This window comes from Silurus aristotelis (genome assembly GCF_946808225.1).
Source record: "Silurus aristotelis genome assembly, chromosome: 1".
In the NCBI taxonomy this organism is placed as follows: domain Eukaryota; kingdom Metazoa; phylum Chordata; class Actinopteri; order Siluriformes; family Siluridae; genus Silurus; species Silurus aristotelis.
The window spans coordinates 13,403,068-13,430,902 of NC_139574.1; the positions used below are offsets into that span (position 1 = coordinate 13,403,068).

At 35.7% G+C, this 27,835-nt stretch overlaps 1 protein-coding gene across 1 annotated transcript in view; it reads right to left on the bottom strand.

The window, feature by feature from the left end:
* The window catches only part of xylb (xylulokinase homolog (H. influenzae)), a 61,842-nt gene that overhangs the window by 19,616 nt on the left and 14,391 nt on the right, over window positions 1-27,835 (bottom strand). The window contains exons 12-17 of the mRNA XM_083546767.1: window positions 26,412-26,527; window positions 21,317-21,432; window positions 20,971-21,048; window positions 18,799-18,891; window positions 6,879-6,937; window positions 2,808-2,895 (exon numbers count right to left, since the gene is read on the bottom strand). Of these exons, the coding sequence (XP_083402893.1) occupies window positions 2,808-2,895; window positions 6,879-6,937; window positions 18,799-18,891; window positions 20,971-21,048; window positions 21,317-21,432; window positions 26,412-26,527 (550 nt within the window). The remainder of the gene's footprint in view (window positions 1-2,807; window positions 2,896-6,878; window positions 6,938-18,798; window positions 18,892-20,970; window positions 21,049-21,316; window positions 21,433-26,411; window positions 26,528-27,835) is intronic.

Consider the following 27,835-nt stretch of genomic DNA (forward strand, 5'->3'; position numbering starts at 1 on the left):
ACATTTTACAAACTAACTGGATTTTCATGAATTAAACACTAGGGTTTTCATAAACATGTAAATTCTCTTGTGTAAGATGTCTAATAAATTACCGTATTTTTCGGACTATAAGCCGCTACTTTTTTCCCCACGTTTTGAACCCCGCGGCTTAAACAACGAAGCGGCTTATTTATGAATTTTTCCTGGGTTTTTCCCGGTTTCACAAACTTCAAGCCAAAAAACTGAGCCAATAACATTAACATTAGACCAATGACATTTCCGAACGGAAACGAAAAAACGCACCTCACCTGTGTTCTGAGCTGCACGGCATCTGGAGAAAAAACGTTTTTTTTTTTTTTTTAAACACACGACGATGCCAAAAGATAAACTCCCGAGAGAAATAGTTGTGAAAGGAAGGAGGAAGACAGTGAACAATGACTTTCTTGGTAGGCTACTGTTTAGATACAAGCTGTTGTAACACGTTGAGGGATAGCTCGCTAACTCCAGTTGCAACAGAAATCATATAAGCACAGACAGGTTTCCAAAACTCGTGCTTTTTTATTTTTCTTGGCAACAGCGTTACGGGTTAGTCAAATAAACTTAGAAATATGCATCAGAAAATAATAAGGACATATTCCTCGGTCTTGCACACATGCAGTAATAGCGGAAAAATGCGGCGGCAGGCGATTCCCAAAATGCCGCTCTGCTCTTAAAGGAGCCACAACATATTTCACCCGTTACACTGTGTAACAGACACTGTCTTTCGTTAAAGCCTGTGTAAAGTTCATTAGTTTCAGTGTAGACACCTGCGGCTTATAGACAGGTGCAGCTCATTTATGTTCAAAATAAAAATCTTTGTCAAATTTAGTGGGTGCGGCTTATGTATGGGTGCGCTTTATAGTCCGGAAATTACGGTAGTTGGATTTCGATTTTTTACACATTTTTCATTTTATTTGTACATCCTGGTCTGATTAGCAAACGAAAGACATGGTTCCTTAAAAAAATGCCAGCAATGAAAGAAGGAGGGACCGAGAAGTATAGGTTCATTCTCCCCACATCCTATTCAAAAAATATGTCTTTCAGTTCATTTGATATTGGAGCAAAGTCAAAACTGGTAAGGTTGTCTATGAAACAATACATAAGCACTAATGTTTCAGCCTTAAAATGTGACTGCTGTTGAAATTCAGTCATGTTAGTTGTTTCCCCACACTTCTGTGAGTAAGCAATTCAGCTGGACCTTTACAAATTTCCATTGAAAACCACAGAACCATGTTAAAACTCTAAATCACTACAGTGAGTCATGTAACGTGTAATTATATGCGGCTGATGAAACCGGTGATTAGGACGTTAGACACTGAAGCTCATAGGAAGCTGTTTGGATTAATCGACTGCAGAGTCACATTCTGTTACACACTGAATATTTCAACACCTCACATTTGGTTCCTTTGTCTGCAAAAAAATTTACAATAACTGCAATTTAATTGAAAAGAAAAGGGTGGTCTCTAAGATCTGATGATTCTGACAAACAGAATTAGTTTAATAAATGTTACTGGCATAACTTTCAAGATACGTTACAGGTTTTAAATGAAAATATTGCTTTCAAATATACAATTGTGTTAACTGGTCTATAAAATTTACAACACAATATTTAAAAACGACAGATACGAAGCTTACATGGCTGAATCTAAAGGCATAGACTACAGATAGATACTTAGTTTTCCTATTGTCTTTGTTCATTCTTAAATACTTTATATGGATTAAAACATATGCAAAATAGCTTCCAAGGAATCACTACTTATGCTTAACATGTAAAATAATAAAATAATAAATATGCTAAAATATTACTATAAAATCATGAAAATAAGACTTGTTGAGAATAGGTATTCATAGTACATAATATATGTGGAAAACACAACAGCCATGTGGTCATGTACACATACTTTCTCTCTTGCTTTTTTGTGTTTAAAAATACACACACACACACACACACACACACACATCAGCTCTGTGCACGGACAGCATTCATCCAGTGGAACAACATGGAGGTCATGAGTTCAGATGCATCAGCGGTCTCTGAAGAAAAGGCATGGCATTTTCCCCCGTCAATTAATCCGACCTGTTTCTCCTACCTTTTAATTAAACAGAGCTTCAAGAGAATTCATAAACCAACAGTACAAAAGCAAGAGAGAAAGCTGCTTCTCAGGCAGGCTTTTATTTGTAATAATGAGAGTGCTTAGGGTGACACATTAACACTGCATTCAAATGGGAATGCATTGCCAAACTCCTTGTCAGGAAAAAAAACATGCAAACAACAGACTGAATAATAAAAGAATAATTATAGTCTTACTCAAGAATTTAAAGCTCACTGGTCAATTATAGCAATTAAGAAATAGGGTGTATAATATGCGATTGTGCAGATCTTGGTGAACGCTACAAATGGCTCGCTCAGGCTTGATGCTTTTAAACGGCACTCTCAGTCAAGTCATATTAGTCTAATCAGATTGATAAGTCTGTCTGGAGTGTAGCCATGACAAGGCATAGGACACTACCATGAATTATAACTAGGCACTGGCAAGGAACAAATCTGTGCATCTTTATAACACACAGAGGCACACATGATACCCAAAAGTGTCAGATGATAAACACTAATAAAGGATGATTTAGACAAACGAAAATGTCTTCATAACCTCAAACCCATATACTGTAAACACTTGTCCACACAACTGCTGTGTGTTAAATGTGATATTCAACATGTACCGTTTTCAATAAGAATGATCGAGAAAGATAAGCTTGCTGCTCATATATACGGTAATAAGAGATAATCCTACCATGCACAGCTCTGTAAGCACAGCCGAGACATGCAGAGTTGGCCACATCAATGGTGTACACTGGAGCATTGAACACGTCAGAGAGAACCTGTGTCATTGAAAAGAGGTCATGCTCATTATATATTTCATGATGCAATCTCAGTCACAATAGTGCAATAATGATTTACATAAATGAAGCTGTCATACTATTCAACCCTCTAATACAGTAACATGCAAGCCGAATTTTGTATACCGTATGTACCATGCTTTCGGTTACTTTTTTTTTTTTAAGATTCTGGATTATGTAAAAGAAAATTGTCCTTTGCAGGGACTGTATAGAAGAATTTTAATATATAATCTTGTAATTGGAGCATCTGACATGGAAGAAAGACTCACAGCTCCGGGGTTTTGGTTCGATCCTGAGCCCTGGATACTTTTTTGGATTTTATTTTTTATACATGTTCTCTTTGTGTTCATGTAGAAATCCAGCAGGTTCTCTAGTATCCTCCAACTTTCCAAAAATCTGCCAGCAGGTAGATCAGGTACCGCAAACTGATGCCCAATAATTGACTAGCCTCTTGGCCAGGGCAAAGATCTCACAAAAGATGAATGAATAGGATCAAAGTTAGGTAATGCACAATTGGTGCCTCAGACTCAAAACTTGCTGAAAGGGACTGGACAATGATGTGCTACATGCGACTCTAAAAACCAATCTAATACACTGCTGTAACAAGTGAATTCATGAAGCCCCTCTGCAAGGACTTCAGTTTTATTTAGCTTTAAAGGACAATAAAAGAAAATAACTGCATGAGCAAATCTTACGGGAGCAAGCGTAAGATTAAAAAACTCACATACAGCTCACCACTTTATAAGTGTTAACCAAGTGTTTCAGATCCATTACAGTGAAAGAAATAAAAAAAAATATAATAAAAAATATAAAAAAGAAAGAATTTTTTTTCCAGCACTATTCAGTGTATTTTAGAATGGGCTCTTAACAATTTTGTTTTTCCCGGATGCTACTGAGGCAAATGTTGCTGTAAACACTGCAAGCTCATTACATTATTATGCTATATTCAGTTATTACACTATGCTGTGCTCTCATTTTTAGATTCAAAGGTTTTATCTACAGGAGTGCATTTCTTAAAAATAGGAGTCTTAATATATATTGTACAAGATTGTGCAATATTGTGCAAGATGGTGCAATAGACTTTTAAATAATGTAATCGAATATACTTTTTTGTCTTTCGTTGTGAATAGTTGAGCCGAAAATAACAGTGAAGGTAGAAGTTTTACTTGTAGTCTTATTAAACAAGCTGGTTTGATGATTAGGGCCTTGAAAGAGAGATAAACTGAAATCTTTTTTTTTTACTTTTAATAGATATTAAAACTAGTTGATGACTTTTCAAAAACTAATCAAAAAATGAGTGTGTATGCAACCCCTACATCCTAGTTAGAGTTACAGTGGATCTGTAATCTATGTAATGTGTGGTTTCAGGCAGGTGGGCAGTATTTATGATGTGTATTTCAAATATGTATTTCAAATATAAAATAGGATTTTGTCATTTGTATTTGATATGGTTGATGAAAATAGCTTCATATTTTGTATTTTTTGTAGTTTTACAAAACTGTAAGAAGTCTACATGATAACATCATAAAAATGCGGCCTCTAATTGGTGCCTACTTGGTAGTTTGCCCAGATTTCTTGAGATCAGAACAGAAAATTGATCCATTTGGAAGAAGGTGGTCAAGGTAAGAAATGTGCAGGCTGCCAGCTTTCAAATAGGTGTCCCATGATTGATAAATAAATATTTCATTGCTAAATATTGTACCCTAATTGAAATGATTCATTAGTTAGAAACTATGAATAGTGCCATCAGTTGTCTTCTAATAAATGGCTTGTTTGTCATCGAATCAGTGTTGCTGATGCAAACTAGGCCCTTCGTTACCAAATACCAAGTAACTAAATTAGGATACAACTATTAATCATTCACAAACTGTTCAACATTAAATTGTTTGTTACTTTAATACTAACCTTCATCTGGGAAATCACAGGGATTATGTATGTGAATATTTAATCTGCTAACTGGTTGCATATGTCAGATTTATTGTTTGAGTCAGCCAGAGAAAAGCTGTTGCTATCAAACATCGTTTACTTAATCAACTGAGTCAGTGTAATGGTGAAGACACAAATCAAATAGGCCAACTGATGGACGGTTTGTGAAGAAATTTCATGCTCCCTTGTAAAGGTATTTTTTTAGTATTTGTGAAATACGAAAATACAGTAGTTTATCATGGTGTGGCTGCCGTATTTTGTAGTTTATTTTGATACATTTAAAGTGAAGGTATTTGGTATTTCATTTTAAAATACATTTTGATGTATATTTGCCCAACCCTTTTTTCAGGGCAGAAAATCCACCTTGGATTCTGTTATTCCAAGGCATCATTTACACATAAACTGTAGCCTGAACCTGTGAGATATGTTACACACCTCCTGTATCCACATCATGTATATTGTATAATATGAATTCTAGTGCACACTCCAACATGGTTTAAATGTGCATACGTAGAATGAACAAGTGCTTGTTGTTACGTGTTAATACTGTAGGGAAAGAGTGCGCTTGCAGAGAATCGGATGAATTATACAGGGATCATAGCACCACCGAGTTTCCACTGTTGAGTCCTTGAGCAAAGCTCTTAACCCCCGACTGCTTAGATGCTTTTATCCAGAGCAATTGCAAGTCGCTCGGTCAGATCTATAATGCAGCCATTTTCGTTTTCTGCTTGTTTGGCAGTGGGATTCGGGTCAGGTGATTACATTGGCATTTTTTTTTTTTTCAACCCCATTATAATCAAATTTTTCTTTTACTGAAATTGATACACTGTTTCCCGAATACAAAAGCTGGAATCAAATGTAGACCTTGTGTTTTGTCGCTGGCACACAAACTCCTGATTCAAAAACAAGCAACTGACCAAAAAACACCATAGCAGCCAACTATCCAAACGAAACAGGACTATTAAAATGGGTGTAATTAATGGATGGTTTAATTTAATATTAATCTAAATAGTCTCAAATGTAAGGTACATGTATACTTACTGTAAGTGCGCAAGCCCTGCTTCAATTCAAAACCAAAGCAGTTTAATATTAAAACAAACAAACAAGAAGAATACCCTAAACCATGTTCACTGACAGATTGAGAAATATGCAGGTGTTAAATACTCTCTTCCTCTATGTGAAGGGTTATCAATGAACTGCAATTTAATTGCATTTAATCGTCAGGAACAGCTACAACTGCATTAAAATCATTAAAATCTTGTTTTTTGGCTTCAGCGCTTTGATGGTTTTTTTTTATTTTATTAGAATTGAATGGGAGAATATTTTTCTAATCTAGTCTTTATCTAATACTCAAACAAGATTCGACAATATTTTGTATATTTTTTTATAAACCTTTACTGTCTTGAAAAATTTTTACTGTATATTCATTCGACATTCTCCAGACTGTAGCAGGGAAGTAACGAAACTGATAAAATCCCTTTATACCTTTAACCTAAACTGAATGTCAGATGCTCATATTATAGTTTAGATTTTATATATGTAATGTCAAACAGACATTACAATAACAATACAAAATTCTCTAATCACCTAATGTTCAACATAATGTAATGTAATGTTAGTTGCTCCGGGGTTCGGTTAATGCAAAAACAAAGTGCATTAACCAGGGAATATAAACGATATCGATCAATCAATCAATCAATCAATCTATCTATCTATCTATCTATCTATCTATCTATCTATCTATCTATCTATCTATCTATCTATCTATCTATCTATCTATCTATCTATCGGCTCAAAACAAGCACATATACCAACAAACACCAGAAAAGCGCACACACACACACACACACACACACACACACACACACACTTCTGCTCATCGTGACACCACAGCGTTCAGCATTTTGGACAAAAGTAAAATAATTTCATGAAAACAAAGCAGTGCTGTGAAAGCCACACAAAGGGCTTTTCAGAAGTCTTACTGAGGTCACAAACAAGTGTTCATTCATCAAGCAATTTTCTGTTGTTTTGCTGCATACCTGAAGTATGTCCTTGTTTGATGAGGCCCCTCCTGTTGCCAGGACTCTTGTTTCTGGAACTATACATAAAAAAAAATAAAAAAATACATTACAATAAATTCAAATGCAAACCAGGGCCTCAGGGATACAACATTTGAACACTTTAACTGAACGTACACTATTAAACATTTCATGCACTGCCTTTGTTATTTCTCTCATAAGCCGAAATGACAACCTTGTACTATATTTATAGCACTAAGTGGTCTTTAAGGACTCAAGCTTCACATAGAATATTCAGAGCTTGTATATTACTCTCACAGTTTCACAAGGGACAGGAATAATTTCAGGCTCTGATTTGCTAAAAGGTTATGTTTGGAAAAAACCACACATTTGCAAACATGGTAAAATTTGCAAAATTGTATTTTACATGAGCGAGTGAACAGGTCAGGCCTGTTGTGCATGTTAAGCTTCATGAATATGAAATTTGGGATGATTCTTCCAAAACAGGGCAGTGTGAAGCACACTGATTATTTTTGCATTCCCAATGAAATTTAGTATGCCCATGAGAAGCACTTTTTAAAAGGTGACTTTTTTACATATGCAAACCTTTAGTAAATCAGTGTCTCTGTACTTTTCTACAGTCCGTATCCTTTTATATTTTATAACATTTAGATCAAAACTTTTTTTTTTTTTTTTTTTTAAGGTAGGCCTTTTCTTTCTCAGGTTTCTTTTCCTTTCTTTTTCTTTTTATTTCTTTTCATTTTTCTTTTTATTTCTTTCCTTTTCTTTTTCTTTATTTCCTTTTCTTTTTGTTTTTATTTTCCTTTCTTTCCTTTTATTTTCCTTTCTTTCCTTTTATTTTCCTTTCTTTCCTTTTCTTTTCTTTTCCTTTTTTTTCTTTTTCTTTTCATTTTCATTTTCCTTTCTTTCCTTTTCTATTCATTTTCTTTTCCTTTCTTTCCTTTTCTTTTTCTTTCTTTCCTTTTCCTTTCTTTCCTTTCCTTTTATTTTTCTTTCTTTCCTTTTAATTTTTCTTTCTTTCCTTTCCTTTTCCTTTCTTTCCTTTCCTTTTATTTTTCTTTCTTTCCTTTTAATTTTTCTTTCTTTCCTTTTCTTTTCCTTTCTTTCCTTTTCTTTTCTCTCTACTTTCTTTCCTTTTCTTTTTCTTTTCTTTTTCATTTCTTTTCCTTTCTTTTCTTTTTCTTTTCATTTTCATTTTCCTTTCTTTCCTTTTCTATTCATTTTCTTTTCCTTTCTTTCCTTTTCTTTTTCTTTCTTTCCTTTTATTTTCCTTTCTTTCCTTATCTTTTCCTTCCTTTCCTTTCCTTTTATTTTTCTTTCTTTCCTTTTCTTTTCCTTTTCTTTTTCTTTCTTTCCTTTTCTTTTCCTTTTCTTTTCCTTTCTTTCCTTTTCTTTTCCTTCCTTTCCTTTCCTTTTATTTTTCTTTCTTTCCTTTTCTTTTCTTCAATGATGCAGTTCATATTTTTTTATCTGTTGCTACAATATATGGACAAAAGTATTGGGACACCTGAAATTTCCATCCATCCCAATCTGTTACCACCAAGTTGGAGGCATGCGACTGTATAGATATTTTTGGATGTGGTAGTATTACATTTTCTCTTCACTTGAAGTAAGACACCCAGACCTGTTCCAACATGGCAATGCCTCCTGTGCACACAGCCAGCTCCATGAAGATCTGCTATACATGGGTTACAGTGATCTTTAGTGGCCTGTTATAGATCTTTAACCTCAACCCTGTTGAACACCTCGAAATTAATTGGAACACTGACTGCTCCCCAGGACTGCTCACCCTACATCAGTACTTGACTTTACTGACATCCTTTTTAGATAAATGAATACTAATCTCCACAATCACACTTCAAAATCTAGTGAAACATCTTCCCAGAAGAGTGAAGTTTATTCTCTGAGACAGAAAAATAAAGCAGTTGCTAGCTAGCCTTAACTGATTCTTCCTTGGGAAAAGTATTTTTAAAGCATAACTAGTGCATTCTTTAGCTAAATTTTATTTCAGAGAAGAATTCGGAAAATTTTACTCTGACAGAGACATGAATACTGATGTTATTCTTTACCATAGTGATAGCAAATGGGACAAACCCCAGAATGACATTTCTCCCTCTTGTAACGTATTATCATCCCCTTCCTGAGCAGTATTAAATCTCAACAGCGGGTGCACTGGGAGTAGCCTTGGGGTGCCAATAAGAACAAAGCACAACCACGATTGATTTATTGTCTCATTCACGCTCTTTCATTGACCGCCAATGAATGATGTACTTCAAAGGTCAGGACAGAATAGGAAAAAATATGAGTAGAGATTGATAGAAAGACCATATGCAGTATATATATATATATATATATATATATATATATATATATATATATATATATATATATATATATATATATATATATATATATATATATACACACACACACACACACACACACATACTGCATAATAGAAACTACTTTTTAATGTTGTAAAGAGGCTGTAAAAGCTATCGTTGCTATGTTTTTTCCAGTCGGAACACAGAAATGTCTGAACATTAATACACACTAATACAAAAGCCAGTTTGAGGTTATATACTGTATTTGCGAAGATGGAAGCCTTGGATGTATGAATATCTCTATTCAGAAAGTCCATAAATGTGATTTTTGATTATGATAAAAAAAGAAAAAAGCAGACGTCTTTTCTATCTTCAGGCAGTGCATTGTCAATAATCTCTTGGCTATTACTATTGACAAACAGAGCAGTAAAGTAAGCATGCGTCCGCACTAAGCCGTTTTTTTTTTTTTTTTGCCTCTTTCATCTTCTGGAATCGAAGGGAATCTATAAAGCATGGCTTGTGTGCAGGCTTGTGGAAACATCAAATTCGCTCGGTGAGTAAAAACTATACTAAAACTCTTTCTACATAAAGCCCTTGCACTATATATTTCGCTTATGCAAACGTACTGACTTAATTAATGTACTTCAACCTTGTAATCATTGTTTTATTTCTAAATCTAAGGTGCTGGAGTATAAAGTGTGTCCATTACTTTAACTCTATGCATGCTTTCCTAGGCAAGCAAGATGGATAATCAATTTAGTAATCAGTTTGCCTAGATTTTAACTATTACACTGTTAAACTATGCAGCTTCATTTGGAATCTGTTTGTAAATCTTGCAAACGCACGTGTCAGGATTAGACACATTCCAATATGTATCATCATTTTATCATGATCACAGCCTCATCTCTTATCACAAGTTATATTATTATTATATAGTACTTGACCTGTTGGGTTTTTAATACAAAAATCACAAAATCCAATGCAACAGGTCTTTATATTATTTTCATCCGAATTCTTTGGCTCTGCCTTTAACACAGAAGGTCAAATCTGTCTAAAGAAAAGTGCCCTTCAAATACATGGAATTTACATTTATGGCATTTGGCGGATGACCTTTTCCAGAGCAACTAACATTTATCTCATTCATACAACTGAGCAGCTATGGGATTAAGGGCCTTACTCAGGGGCCCAGGAAAAGCAGTGTAATGTAGCTGGGATATGAAATCACAACCTCAGGATTGAAAGTTCGATGCCTTAACCACTAAGGTACCACCTTCTGCAATGTATACAAGCTTACAACACAGCCGTCCATGAGTTTATCTAAATAGCTTTCAACTGTAGAGGAGAAACCATTTCTTTTTACATGTCAACAAAATAAATAGCATTGAGTCTATCGAGTAATGCAATATACACAAACCTGCCAGTTTATTAGGAACACCTGTACACTTTCTTAATCGCATGGCAGTTTCACAATGCACAAGATACAGAACAACTGTTTTAGTTCCATTAAATATCAGAATGAATGAAAATACGGCACCAGTGATTTTGACTGTAGCTGGATATTGGTTCTAGCTTTGTGCGTTTGAGTAGTTTAATAACCTCTGGAAATTCCTCTTGGGAATTTCATGCACGTTAATGGCAAAGTGGGAAAAGGAGAATGAATTGATTGCTACAAGTTGACAAAAAAAGACTACATTAAGTTAAATAACCAATCTTTACAACTATAGTGAACAGAAAAGCACCACAGTATGTACAGTCAGTTGCATGTGGTAGATGGGCTACAGTAATAGAAGACCACATGGAATTATATCGAATTAGCCAGAATGAGCAATGAGGCAACAGTGGGCACAGGATCAACAAAACTAGACAGCTGAAGGTTAGAAAAACACCAGCTAGTTCCAAATATAGAAGTCCGTGAGTGAAATATGTGAACAACTGAAGGTGTCTATTGAGGATTTGTTTTACTGTGTTACAGCTAGAAGAATCTTTTAAAAATAGCATGAGTATGTTAGTATTCTGAAAGCTACAGTAAGGAAAAATGAGGGCTTGGCTGAATGTGCTTACTGTAGAATGGTTGTGAAATGTTTTGATCGTGCCTTTGTTTTTTTTGTTTTTTTGTTGTTGTTTTTTTAAAAACCTCTACTTAAACCGCTCTATTTCTTCCCGATTTCAGGTCAGAAAGGCAAGTACACTCCCACACACAAGACAGAAATGAGCAGTAAAAAAACAAGGCAGATAGTCAGGCTATGAAAGCCCAATGATTCTTGTTTATTGCCTTCTATTTTAGGAGGAAAGGTCCTTCAAGAATCCTACTACTGCATACAGAACATAATAGAAGGATTACGATTATGTAAGCACTCCTCATAAATTCTAGGTGAGTGTAGATAGGATTGTGTGCCACTGTCCTTAACAAAAAAACACCAAAAATCCAATGACTCTCACAGCAATGTGAATGCATAGTCAATGAGCATCATGAGCATTTGTATGACTGAACATGTGGTCACCCTTTGATTATAGCAAAGATGTTGTGAATGATAGGATACAGAGGCAGAAGAAATAGAAGAGCAGATATTATAAGGATAAGGTTTGCTGTCTGCTTCTACCTGGCTTAGAACTAGCCTTTTCTATGCAGCACATTAAATGAAATGAATTTTATAAATGCATATCTCATTTTATTGAGCACACCAACATCCAATGCCAGTCTTTGTTAAATTTGCATGACAATATTCAGCACTAGCATTGTATAATCACAAACAATGTAAGCATCATGGTTTTAGAGTTTTGCCTGTAGAATGAATTTTATTTCGGTGCCATTTACCACAACTATGTTTCTAATCTATGAATGTTTTAAAATGTGCTTATTTAAAAGGACCAATTTCAGCAATGTGAAGGCATGAACCTTTACTAATACATTTTGTATTTTTTAAGATCACTGTAAATTATTCTGTAGTATATACACCGAATTAACACGATACATGATGGTACAAAGATAAAGACAATTATGCTAATTACATCAAACTCTAAAGTTCAGTTATTCAGAAAAAATAGTAATCAACCCAGACAGGGTTACTATATTTCCACAATGGAATGTACAAAAGTTTACAGTTCAGAGATGCCCAAACTAGTGCTAGCACTAAAAGTTGGCCCATAGTGACCTTTGCTTTGGTCCACCATGTCATAAATGAGAAGTTTTTTCATTTGGGAAAAGAAAAAAAAAAAACAAAGAACCAGCTTCATGTCTCTCATTAGAGATCATTGCATAGCTGAATTCGGTATTAAACTCTACTGTACAATAAATTGGATTGTTTTTCATAGTACAACAAGTTTCACTGAACTAGAACATTAGAATTAGTAAAGCACATTAAATAAGGGATCTTATCTACTTATTCATTTATTTTTAAATATTAAATATAAATGAGAGGAACTATGAACACTTTCATTTTAATATAATGTTTATTTAAACATTTTTATATAATTTCATAGCGGATCGGTCGAGGCCCGGGCTAACAATGACCGCCACAGGTATCGTTAGGCAACAGGGTACCAGTGGAAATTGGACTACTGTTGGTGATATGATAGCGTGGAGAAAGGTAGACATGTCGTGGGTTCAGGAGACCAGGTGGAAAAGTAGAGAGGCCAGGAACATTTAAATGTTAACCGTTTAAACGAAGAGAGTTTCTCTTAGGGTGATAAATGTGAAGCTGGAAGTTAAAGGCCTATGCCTATGCTCCACAAGTGGGTTGCGAGTTGGAGGAGAAGGAAAAAGTCTGGAGTGAGTTAGATGGAGTGGTAGAAGGTGTACCTAGGAATGAAAGATTGGTGATTAGGGCAGACTTCAATAGGCATGTAGGTGAAGGAAACAGAGTTGAGGAGGAGATGATGGGTAGGTATGGCCTTGAGGAGAGGAATCTGAAAGTGCAGATGGTGGTAGATTTTGCTAAAAAGATGGAAATGACAGTGGTGAACACTTATTTTAAGAAGAAGGAGGAGCATAGAGTGACGTATAAGAGTGGAGGAAGGTGCACACAGGTGGACTATGTTCTATGTAGGTGATGCAACCTAAAAGAGATTGGATACTGTAAGGTGTTGGCAGGAGACAGTGTGTGTGAGTGAAAACTGCAAGAAGAAACTGAAGGTGGAAACTGAAGGAAGAAGACTGTAGTGAGAGATTTAGGGAAGAGGTCAGACAGGGGCTCTGTGGTGGTGATAAAGAGGTGCTGGATGATTGGGCAACTACTGCAGGCGTGATAAGGAAGACAACTATAAAAGGTACTTTGTGTGACATCTGGAAATAGAAAAGAAGACAAAGAGATCTGGTGGTGGAATTAAGAAGTACAGGAAAGCATACGGAGAAAGAGGTTTAAGAGAAATGTACAGTTTATTATAGGGACAGCGCATGTAGGACATTTTGGAGACATAGTAAGAAAGGACAGGGTAGTATGGAGACGGATGATCCGTTGTGGCGACCCCTAACAGGAGTTTAGGGCCCATTTCTGGCCAATAGTCCTCAGTCAAGTTAGATTTTTCAACCCAATATAGGAAAAAAGATTTGGCACCTCTGTTACACTGGTGACATTTTTACTGTCAATTTCCTGCCCAGTTTTACCTGTGCATTTAATAATGAAGCAAAAACTACATTTCTAATTAGACTACAGTTTAAAACTACATTGCTGAACAACCAATTTGTGCTTCAGCTTCAGTGAAGATCAGTTTCTTACAGTAGTGGATCATAGCTCCTGGATACTGTAGACTTATACTTCTGAAGAGCTGTGCTCATCCCAGAAATCTTATTAGGGGTCCATGCACTAATTGCTTCCTGAGGTAAAAGAGTTGAGCTGGACTAGCCTGACTCTATAGTTGGTGTGTTTTGGCTCATATCTTGAGAACTCTCATACAGTTACAGTTTCAAAATTGCTCATGGTTTTCTGGTGTATCTTGCCAAATCCAGTGTCAAAATATTAATAGATTTTGAAAGGCAATAATTATTAAACACATGTTGGGATTTGTAAACAATATTAACACTACATGCCAATCGTTTCTAGGAGGCGGAGCTTAATTTGCTCAGAAAACTATAACTCTTAACTTAAAGAATGTAAATTACATTAAGAATAGATACATAAAAGCTGTTTAAATGGTGTTTAAATGCTGCAAAAGCAGCACAACCATTTGACAAACCTCTAGTAGGACACATTTAGATTATGAAAAAGATCTAAAGCATGATTTTAATAACCATTTGCTTATCAAGACATATGATCATAATCTTTTTTTGAACATTTGGTGGAAATCGGGCTCAGAATGTCTAATAATACAATTTCTAATTTGGCCATTGGGCCTTAAAAAGAGAAAACAACCCACTGGTGAAGCTCATCCAAGTGAAATACTGTGGCTTCGCATCAGCAAACAATCACACTATCTCTGTACAGATGACAGGGTTATAGCCAATTTATTTCGGGTAATATGCCGAAAACATTTTCAAATATTAAAGATAAGTGTTTTGTGGCAACTACTTTAGAATTCGCATCGTTCTGGGAAACTGCCACAGCTTTGCCAGCGAGCATTAGTGCGTGTGTCAGCAGGAGATAACCCAGGACATTGACACTGTCAACACACACAATGCACTGGATGATAATAAATGGTAATTTGTCAGATTTCAATTGTTATTGCATGCACTTGTGCTGCTCGTAACATTTGAAATATTGTATGTTTAATCATCTCATTGCTTTCATGATTGCCCAAATTAATCTAAATGTTGTGGCAGTACTGAAATTTTGACAGTCATGCAAATAAGGTTTAAACTCTGCTAAGAGAGCAATAGGGAGAGAGAGAGAGAGAGAGAGAGAGAGAGAGAGAGAGAGAGAGAGAGAGAGAGAGAGAGAGAGAGAGAGAGAGAGAGAGAGAGAGAGAGCGAGAGCGAGAGAGAGAGAGAGAGAGACACATACCGACCCCTGAGTAAGTGGCCAGCACAGATCAAAGAGCACAGTGAATAATTTACAGCAACAGCAGGACTGCCGGGAGAATCAATGTCCCTTAACTAAGAGATGGATTTACAGCACATATGCCCCATCAGGGGGCTTAGAAACAGGCTGAAAAAAAAACCACAGTGGATGTAAGGGGTGATCGCACCTTCATATGTTTAATCATCATGGACATTATCCTAATGGATCATTCTCAATCAGTGATACATGCTGATACACTGAGCACAATAAAACATTAATTATGTGGCATGTTGTGTCATAGACAGCTATCACAGACAATAAAAGCTGCTGAAAGAAAGAGATTTCTTTCCAAGCTGTATATATGAAATAATTTATAAAGGGTATACCACACAGCTGATATGTTTGTGTACACGTATAAGCGATTTGTCAGCCACCAAGTACATTATTAATAGCTATCAATAGACGGTAGTGAGCAATACTTTTAGCAGAAATGCTCCCGTCAGAGTCCAGCTGACCTTCAGCAGAGAGAGATTTCAGCTTCCTGCCACCCCCAGATAAAAACCCTCCAGCAAGGCAAAATGTCAAATCACCGTGAGCATAAATCAATAGACAAAGTGCTAGCATGGAAAAAAAACAAAAAAAACAAAAAAAATCCCTTCACTAATGTGCCTTTTGCTGGCGGTATTTTGGAGGAAAAGAATCCCCTGATTGCTGTTCAGTTGGTTATTTTTCAGCATGGGAAAAAAATGTTTAATCAGAAGCTGATAAATATGATAGAAATATGAAGAAATATTGAGTATAAACTATAGCACACTTCATGAGATTTTGGAAGAGCAAACGTGACACAGAGATTTTATTTTCATGCATTCGTATGCCTGTGTGTTATTGATTTTTTTCTCTTTGAAATTTTGATTAATGATATAATATTCAACAACTGAACCGCATACAGTGGCCTATGTACACACACATGCAGCCCTCATTCAGCCCCAGACCATGATGCTACCACCACCATGCGTGACTGTAGGCAAGGTGCAATTTACTTGCTACTCCTCACCAAGGCGTCGCCACACATGCTGGACACCATCTGAGCCAAACAAGTTTATCTTAGTCTCATCAGAACACAGGACATGGTTCCAGTAATTCATGATCTGGGACAGGTCGTCTCCAGCAAACTGTTTGTGGGCTTTCTTGTGAGCCAGCTTCAGAAAAGGCTCCTTCAGGGACGACGACCCGTCCAAACCGACTTGTTGCAGTGTGCTGCGTCTGGTCTGAGCACTGACATGTGGACCTTCTGCTTCTGCAACCTCTAACGCAATGCTGCAGCACTTAAGCTTCTGTTTTTTAAAGCCAGTTTCTGTACCTGACACACAGCATGGGGACTCAACTTCTTTGATTGACCCTTGTAAGGCCTGTTCCGAGTGAAACCCGTATTAGAAAACCTCTGTATGACCCTGGCCACTGTACTGTAACCCAGTTTCAGGGTGTAACTGATCTTCTTATAGCCTCGGCCATCTTTGTGGAGAGCAACAATTCTAATTCTCAAATCCTCAGAGAGTTTCTTTGCCATGAGGCGCCGTGTTGAACATCCAGTGTTCAGTATGAGAAATCCGTACTCAAAGCACCTAATTTTAATTGCTCTAATACAAAATACTTACATTTGTATGGTCTTGTCAAGCAGACCAAAACATGAACATGATTAATAGGACATGTGGCTTTGCATGGTTAAATGACGTACAGCTGTTAAAACTTAAGGCTTTTAAGACTTTTGTTTGCAGCTAGTTTGACAATAATGGCTGTATGTCGTTATTTTCAGAGGACAGTAAATCTATACTGCTAAACAAGCTGCATATTGACTACTCTAAAATATATCCAAGCTTTATTTCTATAGTATTGTCGCTTGAGAAGATACTAAAATGTTTGCTGAAATGTGGGGGGTAAATTTACTTTTGTGGGATACTGATTTTTTTTCTCCAAATTTGACATTTAAAATTAAATAACATGAATTAAATACCAAGTAAACTGTCACAAAAAAATAGAGAGAAAATTTAACATTAACCTTATTGGTTTAAAGGTTTAAAATACTAGCTAAATATTGATGAACAGTTTCTCTGATGCTGTGCTGGCGCACACATACACACATATGGGGGAGTGGTAGCTCAGTAGTTAAAGCTTTAGGTTACTGATCAGAAGGTCAGGGGTTCAAGCCCCAGTGTCACTAAGTTGCCACTCTTATGCCCTTGAGCAAGGCCCTCAACTTCCAGCTGTATCATCTCTGAGCCCATGTCCTAAAAATAATTTTACTGTGATGTAAAATATATGCGACAAGTCAAAAAAGCCCCTTACAGTCACCTTACAGTTGTTTTAGCAGGTTTTGCAGTAATCCAGTTGATTTTCCTCTGTGACAAACACAACTTCAATAGTGAATTTTGATCATTTTCTTTCTTTTTTTTCTATTCATGCCCTGCTTTCTCCCAAGTAAGTTGTTGGAAATTGCCAACAGATCATTGTGCCATACAACAGTAGCCACATGCAGTGATGAAGGTCAACACATTTCCTCTAAAACATGTGACTACAATATATGAAACTACTGTTCATGCAACATAACAGGGAAGCTCAATTCACTGGTGTCCTTCTGACTGACAGAAGACAAATGAATGCCATCCCCTCCTCCCACAGAAAGCAGGACCAATCACTCTCCCTAGCACACAAATGATTGTAGTATCACAAAAACTTGCACTTCTTACTTAATAAAAGCCATAGACACACGTGTTCAAAATGAGTTTTCAAAATTAATTAAAACAAAACTTGAAGCACACAATGGTGAAATGTTACGCAATGATGGCATGTAATAGCTTTGGCAGGCCAGGATTTTATGCATGTCATCTTTGTCTTGTGTCGATCAAAGTTGCATAAGCAAGAAGTTTCTACTGAATCTTTCACTCAACTTCATTTCTGAAAAACTTGCCAATGCTGTTCTAATTTCAGAGAGATTTTCCCAAGTTGCTGACAACGAGCTGCTGCCTGGCTGTACGTTTTGGAGATGATGTGAGGCAGAGAAGGTGTGATTGCATTTTAAACAGCTCTGACAACAGCAGGGACACTGCTGGGAAACTGCGAGCAGGTTGGGCAGCACTCAGGGCAATCTCTATCAGGCTGGGAGAAAACTCTCATCTCTCAGCACCTGATCACACTTTAATTAAAGTGTGTGTTTCGCCGGCTGTCTAGCTGCAAGCTTCCCTACTTGTAAAGTAATAACCCTCACCGTGATTTCTGCTTCAGCATAATAGAGCATAATAGAGGAGGGAGAATGTACAAAATAATGGCACAAAAATGTAAAAGGCAGAACATTGTGTGTATTAAAAAAAAAAACGGAAGTAATACTACTATCGGCCAATAATAAAGGATATGAAGGTAATTTCATTCAGTGTACTAACAAATCTCTGAGCTGCTGAATTCCCCTGAATTCCTTTTTGAAAAAAACGGTGAAGCATTAGAACTTGCATACCCACGAAGATACAGAGGAAAATATATGCACAAAGCTAATTAAAGTGAACGGTTTTAAAGGGAGAAGAACAAATACTAGAAAAGGAGTAAGAAAAAGACATCTACAGAGACACAAGGGAGGAGATATGTGACTGTAAATGTGAGATTGTGAACACTTACTAATCCTATAACCCAACCTTTGGGCATGTACTCTCTTTGCCAGGAACTGTCCTTCAACCAGGGCTCGAATTTCCACCTCCAGGGTGAAGGCAGCTACCTGTGCAGAAGCAGAACACAAAGGCGGGTTTTAACTATGGAGACAGGCATGATTCTGGCTTCCACAAAGCCCTCTTTCACCGCTCTGGCATTTCCCACAGAGGAGCTCAAAAGCAGCAGTGACCTCAGCTCACACCGCAAGGCATCGCTAAATCCTGCTGCTGAGTAATAACAAACCTCGCACACACTGATCCAGAGGCAGTGTTCAGGTTTGTCTAAAAATGGGTGGGATTACATTCTTAGTAGTGGACGGTGGGCGATGATCAGTGGGGAAAGGGTATCTTCTAACCTGGGAGAGATCATCTCATTAGGTCACAGAAAGTATAAGGACAACATGGCTATAATTGTTGATGAAGAGAGAAGAGAACATTGTTACTAATACAAGTCTTTAAAGAATAAAAAATGAATGTCAAGCAACATGTTAAGACCCTGGCAACATAGTTATAAAAGTCTTTTTGATAAAAATAAGAAAAAAATCTGTCATTAAATCATCAATAATTATCATAAGTCATCAAACCCACTCAGAGCATGCATTACAGTGGTTTTATCATGCTTAAGAGGATTTGTACTCCCTAAAACTCCCTTATTCATAATAAACTCATTGTAACGCATTTCCTAAAGCAGCTTATTGCTCAAAAGCTCTTTGCTGATGAGTATACCGTATAGGTAAGATATTATTAATTACACTTGCAATAAACAATTCCATCACCGTGCAATGCAATTTATTAACCGTAAGGGTTGGTTGCTAAGCAATGTATTAAGATTAATATTTTCTATGGACACAACAATTGTTTAAGTGTTATGATTGTATTGATTTAAATGTGGCACACTAACGGAGAATTTAATTATTGTAATGCGCGTATATATTTAGCAAGGCATTTACAGCAGTTTGCGAGAACATAGGTAGACACAGTCATATCGCTTAGGCAGTATAAACACCTTGTGAAGTGCTACTACTAGAAAAGCATGTAGGAATAACCGAATGACCCTTCAGCAGCAATTCGGATTTTACATTTCATGCCATGAACATTGCACGGTGTGTTGGGGCACGTTTTGTAAGCTGTCCTAATAGTATGGTATGATTATTTTCTGCTGTGACTCTCACTCTTTTATCTAGTTGAAAAGCCACAAAAAGCATGGCATTCTAATGTGCACAGTTAACAAATTACACTAAAATAAGCTTTATTGTGGCCTCATGTAATTGCCTGTAATCGCACAGTGAACAGTGGCTTGTTAGCCTTCCCCCCCCCCCCCCCCCCCCCCCCCCGAGTTATGACTTTTGCTGGTGAAACTTAGCAACATCAGATCCATTTTGCAGTCAAAGTTTTCCATTTGAAACATCATTAAATCTTATTAAACAAAAGAGAAAACATCTTGGCTACTTAATGTGCCCATGTAGAAGTAATACATATAGAAATAAGTAATCCAAAAAAATATTTAAGAAAAATAAAAAATTAATTAAGCTTGTTAATTAGATAAACCAGGGATTTTTTTCTTTACAGTACTAAAAGTAGATGGTTATTATCTATGGGAATATTTTTCTATTCCTATCACCATTTTAAAAACACGTTTACGCTCTTATCCAGAGTGACCAAAAGTCATCTTATTTACACAACTAATCAGTTGAAGGGACATTGCTCTTGGGCCCAGCAGTGGCAGCTTGGCAGTTATGGGATTTGGACTCACAACCTTCTGATCAGAAGCCCAATATCTTAACCACTGAGCTACCACTTTCAAAAAGGAAATGAGGAAAACTACTCACAAACATTAAAACATTGTTTTAAATAAAACAGTAACAATTAAAACTAGAGACCATTTCATTAATGCTCCAGCAACAAGCAAGCTGGTGTTAGCAGATTGTTAATTCTGACTGGTATATATTGGTGGTCGACTTGTACCAAAAATAAACCAGGCCAGCCTGGATTGACATTACAAAAAAAATATGGTAGTAAAATCTGCAAACCACAGACACTAACAATAACAGCTAATTATCAAACTGAGTTAACAGGGGCTTTAAATGTCATGTATTTCAACCATATTATGATTTTATTTACAGGTGTTAAACTCCAAAGCTACCTACTTCTTCATCACGCTGATCAAATCTGTGAATCCCGACTGCTGGAGGTGTGATCTCTACTGTATCAAAATAAATACCTGAAAAGTAACAAGGCAAAAAAAAAAGCACAGCTTGAAAATGTAGCTGATCGGAACTAATTTATTTATCATCATCTATTCACAGCACGGCTCCTGTGGGACTGTGGCATCGCTCTGTAGGGCATGACCACGTCTGGCCCAGATTCCTCTTAATTAAATCAGCGAATGATGTGAAAAGCAAGCATATTTATCAAATTACTTCTAGAATGCACTTATAATGACTGACGTTTTATAATTAGTTAAACAAATGATGTGAAAGGACAGGCACCTATGTTTCCATTGTTCCCCATGGGGCTGGACCTCAGGGCAGTGGAGAAATTTTCCCATGATCCATCGGCACACTTGTTACGGATCCTTTCTCGGGTCAGAGAGCCGTTCTTGTAGCTGAAAAGAAGAAATAGAAAATTGGTTTAAAGGTTGATCTTCAATCTGCCCTGAAACATTTTAAATTAATATTCAAAAACACATCTAAAGGTTTAAACCACAAAATACTTTTTAAGAAATTAGTCTGATTAATTTAAAAAATAGTTAAAAATATAAATGTATCTGATTAACTATATATATTTTTTTTTAATTCTCCCTTTACTATCACTGGTTTGGTCTTTTTGTTTGTTTATTTTGGCACATTTTTCACTGATGAACTTTAAATGTCACTCAGCCAAGTAAAACTTGGAAAGAAAAATCCTTTGACCTCCTAGCTACCCAAAATGGCAAAAAGATTTGGACCAGTCATGATATTGTAGAAAGTACTGCATATTATAATGTATATAAGAGTATCTGGAGTATCAGTTATGTGTTTGAGGGTACATGCATATTTTATTTAGGGGTCTTTATACTATCCAGGTTGAGTAGCCCTAAAAATATATATATATATATTTATAGCACCAACAGATAATGTAATACAGTCAGGATTATTTAGTTGTAGTTTTAGTTTACATTCAGTACAGTACAAATTCAATACAAAATAGAAATACATGTAAATATTCTACAAAAAATGTTATTGTAGCTAAAATAATAAAGCAGTAGTTAAAGCACCACTCCAGCCAAACTAGTACTACTACTAGAAGTAGTACAGTTTATATTTACTGTCATTATTAATGGTTTCTTCCAGGTCCAGTTGACCAGACATTTAATGTGTATTTAGAAAAAATGTGCCAAAAAAACTGAAGGATATCTGGTATTTAAAAAATGCTCATTTAAATCATTTTCAATGATTTAAATAAAAAAAAAAAACTGAAAAAACACGATCAGTTATGTGTGAATTATTATTTTGAATAGGTGGCACAGGTGTGCAGCAGGTAGCGTTGCTGCTTCACAGCTCAGGGCCGCTAGTTCAACCCTGACTCAACATGAATAAATGAATTAGTCAAAAGTTGAAAAATTCTTCACATTTGTATTTGCAACATCAAATTTTAAGATTTTAATATTTAATACATTCAGCACAAATGAGTCTCTACTTCTTTGTGAAGGCCATAAAAAGGGAATAAATGCATACCTCTAAAAACAAGGTAATCAGCAGTATGCTCCTTTGGGCTTTTATTACCCATTGTCAACAGCCAAGGACCGTGAAGTAAAAACAGGAGAATGGGCTAATTTCAAGGGCCATTTAGGTTGAGCTGATATATATAAAAAAAAAAAAGGCAATAAGGAAAAAAGCACGAAAAAAAAAAAGCCAAGAGACCATGAAGGCATACAAAGTAAAAGAAGACTGGAAATTGGTAAACAGTCTTTTCCAACTACAGGTTCAGACCAATCAAAGAGCACTTCATTTCTTTATTCACAGAAGTCATTTTTAGGAGTATCTACAAATACAGTAAAAACTCTGAAAGTTAGAAAAAGAAATGCTACTAGAGGGGAAAAGCTGCTATCATATTGTGGACTTTTCTGCATGAGAGTGACCTTTACCAGTGCCTCAATTCTTCAAGATAGCTTGATAATTCCCTAAAGCCATTCATGTAGTTTCAGACAGCAAGGCACTTGAGGTTTATGTGTGCTATATGCCTACAGAGCTTGAAGAGTCTTCAGAAAAGAGCCATTCAGGAAATCAATACACATTACCATTATATACAGGGAATATAAAAATAAATAATGAAATAAAAACTGAGTTTCTAGACTTTCCATCTCTCTCTCTCTCTCTCTCTCTCTCTCTCTCTCTCTCTCTCTCTCTCTCTCTCTCTCTCTCTCTTATATACTGCACACATTTTAAACAAAGAAAGAACATATTTTATATCAGGAATATTAAAAAAATCAAATAGTCTAAGACTCTATAAATGTAAGCAAATGTGTGATACTGTGTTTGTGCCAAAGTTCAGACTATTATCATTCCATACATCTTCTAATATCTATTATCTATAAAGAATGTCTTCAGACAACACTCTGATAGATTTAATCTTGAGTCAAAAGGTTTTACACATACTTAACATGCCAGCAACCAGAGGAACATACTGTCAATATACTGTTATATAATTTATAATACAAATTTGAATTCAATTATAGAAGACTTAAAAAACATTTTTATTAGCAATCCAAAACCCTACAATATGTTGCTATCTAATATAGTATAAACATATTACCTATGCATATACTGTATCATGTAATGATATTTAAATATATTACCCATCTTATATAGTGTAATGTATAAGTATAATGTATAAAGTGTAATAAATGCAAACATAGTAAATGCATATAAAATGTACACTACAGTACAAGAAGAAAAGTTTGTGGACACCTGACATAAGATTTGTATTTGCTTACAGAACACCCCATTACACATCTAGCCTTCATTTGCTGTTATAATAACCTCTACGCTTCTGGGAAGATGTTCTACTAGATTTTGGAGTGTGGTTGTGCAAATTCAGCCACAAGGGTGTTAGTAAAGTCAGGTACTGAAGTAGGGTGAAGAGGCCTGGGGTGAAAAGTGGAAAGTAATGAAGTACACTATTTTTTCACTATTTATTTTTCTGACAACTTTTTACTTTTACTCATTAAGTTTTTTTAAACAAATATCTGTACTTTCTTCTTACATTTGTAAACCAGGCTACTTAATTTAGCCATTGTCATCCCATTAACCTATTTCTTTTTCAAATATTCCACTGGTGTATCATTTCCTGACTCTCACACACCACAGATGTAGACTAGTTTACGAAGATGACAATGAGCAGAAGGCAGCAAGAAGTCTGGGGGTAACGTGGATTAGACAGAGGGAGTCAGTGATGTAAACATGACTGAGATCAGAGACATTCCTGATCACCTGATCATCATCATCATCATCATCATCATCTTTTCTCTGCTTGTGTTCTGTATGGTGGTTGTTCAGTCTGGATACATTCATTAGATAACAATTATTTTGTATTAATATATCAATATGATGATGTCTAGTTGCCAGCATGACATTAATGGATACTTTTTACTTAAGTACGTGTTAAAGCCCAAACTTCTTTACTTTAACTTCAGTGAAAAAGTGTATTAAGTACTTCAACTTTTAAAACACGAGTAACTGTACTTCCTGTGAAGTGAAGCGTATATGAACTATTACTATAATTACACATAAAAACATACACAATGCAATGGGCTACTTACTCAGTACCGGAAATAAGATTTGTTTTGCGCATGCATTAAAAAGCTTTAGAATCCAGCGCTATGGATTCTTTAGCTTTTTAATGGATGCGCAAAACAAATCTTATTTCCGGTATTAGGGTTTTCATTTTAAGTCCAGCTTCAATATATTTTTTCAAAAGTAGAAAACCCCTATAATTCCACATATCAAGGAAGTTAATAAATGAAGAATGGAAGGAATAAAGGCATTTGTTAAATTATCCTAAAATAAGCAGAACAGTTAAGGAGATCATATCTTTAGAAAATGATATATTAAATGTAAAACACACACTTACATACACATCTGTATTACCCAAATGGGTCTAATAAATGTAAACAATTTAGATACATTTTTGACATTTTATTAATTGAATCACATTTTATTAATTGAATTTTATTTAATCAATTTAATTTCTTCCAATTTAATTGATTACTCAATTTAATAAAAAAATATATATTATTTAACCACTTAGGCATTTTATTTAAAATTGTTGAAAAAAAAGTAAACTACTGATGTTCACAATTATTCATAATGATAAACTGTGTTAATAATAAAAAAAAAGACAATTTTATTTTTTGCATTTCTTCCCCTAACTGTATCGAAATTGAACAAACTGTGTCATAAGACCCGAGGTACCTACTAAACCGTGAATTTTGTACCAATACATCCTTATTATAATTATTACACACGACATAATAAACATTATCACTGTATAATAGGGTATAACTCTTTACAATGCCATAAGATTTGAGCAACAAATTAACTAAAAACCAGCTTCTTTCTTTTTTTATGAGTTTATTTTACTCTTGATAACTGTAATGCTTTGGATAAAAGAGATGATAAATACTCCTTAGCTTCTTTTAATATAGTTCATACTGTTTCTAATGCAGTGGTTCGATTCCTTATCATCCTGCCATACTACCATATACCATATCCTTCCTCCACTATCCTGTTCACTGTCAAATTTAAGAATAATTTATGTAAGAAATTTACATTTTTGAACATGCTGTAATAATAAAATAACAAACAATGTAGTGGTGAATTCAAATAAGATGCAAAAGTTGTTTCGCCCTTCTATACCACAGCAATTTCCCAAAGATGCATTTATTTTTAATAATCAATTTATCAACTAATAATTTTTTTTTTGTATACAGTTACTTTTATTGTTGTGAACATCTGTGAGGGTTTAGTTTCTGTTTTTATTAAGAGCATGGCAGCTGTTAACAGCCAATTCATCACCAGACTCAATATTTTTTCTCTCTTTTCAGGTTAGTCCTCTATCCTAAGGAATATTCTGTGGCAAAGCGTTGATGCTGGAGACTCCAGAATTTCCAAAAATGCAAATTAAAACCTAAACATATCAACAGATGTGCACATTATTTATCTGTTTATATGAAGTATCTGCCATACAATTCCCTGCATAGATACTATGCTGTGTTTTACGATTAGTGCATTAATATAATGCTGTGATTTCTTTCAAAAGTCTGATCTACCCCATAGCTGCTGTTTTAGAAAATTATAATAATATTGGGACCAATCAGACTGAAGAACTCAGCAGAGCTGTATAAGTATTGTTTTGAATCTTTTAACAAATTTAGTCCATCCATGTTGGCCTATGGATGATTAAGTTTCTGTTGTATTCATTGGCATTTACATATCTAGCACTTTTTATTACTTTATAAATTCTCTTTTATACTAAACATATATGTATATAGTTGTATTTATAAACCACTCTGCTCTGCTTCTGTGTAATGCTGAATCATTTTACCAGATCAGAGCCATGTAGGAGAGGCAGTCGACAGGGTTGCAGAAGATGTGGCCCTCCACCATAGGCTTGGGCTCCTTGATCCACAAAAACACGGTGTCACTCGTTCCAAGGCTCACCTGGGAGACAGAAAAAGCTCAAATCATTTTCACAGCTGACCATTTACCGTTACCTGGCAACATGATGACGTATACTGCCTCTGAAGCGAATTTCAAACCATTTCCTTAAACTAATTGCATAGCTATCAAAAGCACTGACTTATAAGACGACAGCATGAGCAGTAGAGCATCAAGGCTTCTCATTTGGACACACCCTGATGAGCTGTGACCAGCAGTTACATTTGTAAGCACACAGCATGGGAGCTCCAACAGCACTGCTTTATATGAGCATATATTAACAGCAGAGATCTAGTATTTTAATTAGATGCAAATGTTAATCGTTTAACCATTCAATGTGATAAATTACACTGACAGAAATCCACTAGAGGCATGTCAGATGGGTGGCATCATCTTTAGGAACAGTGAAAAGATATGCATAATGCTCTGATGTCTCTTTTCTATATCACTAGATATACATAACACATGCCACGCATTGCTGGAAACCTGAACGTGTTATACAACCCAAAATGTGTTATACAATTCCAAAAAGGTTGGGACACTGGGTAAAATGTAAATAAAGACAGAATGCAATTATGTGCAAATCACATAAACCCATATTCTATTCACAATAAAACTTAGAGAACACCAAATGTTCTATGTTGTTTTCAAACTGAGGAAATGTACAATTTTAAAAGAACATTTTTAAACTGAAGGCCGCAACACATCTCAAAAAGGTTGGGATGCGGCAACAAAATCCTGGAAAAGTGGTATTAAAAGAGAGCAGCTAGAGAAACCTTTTAAAGTAATTTTAAAAGTATAAATTTTACAGTGAAACTGTTAACCCAGCCATTAGGGTTGCACAAGCCAGTGCACTCTTGGGGGTTGGGGAGGGTTGTGTTAGGAAGGGCATCCACCGTAAAACATGTGCCAAATCTAATATGTGGTTCACGAACCAGAATTCCATACCGGATTGGTTACCAACAATCTCCACAGGTATTGTTAGCCAAAAGGGTACCAGTGGAAATTGGGCTACTTTTGGCCGAAGGAGGAAAAGGAGAGGAGAAAGACATTTACAGAGACAGCAGGGAAAAGAGACATGTAGGAGAGTGGAGGTTAGAGTGGATACTATAAATGTTGGTACTATGACTGGTAAAGAGAGAGATAGCTGATATGATGGAGAGGAGAAAGGTAGATATGTTGTGTGTTCAGGAGACCAGGTGGAAAGGAAGTAAGGCCAGGAACATTGGAGGTGGCTTTAAATGGTTCTACCATGGCGTGGATGGGAAGAGAAATGGTGTAGGGGTGATTCTGAAGGAAGAGTACAGTAAG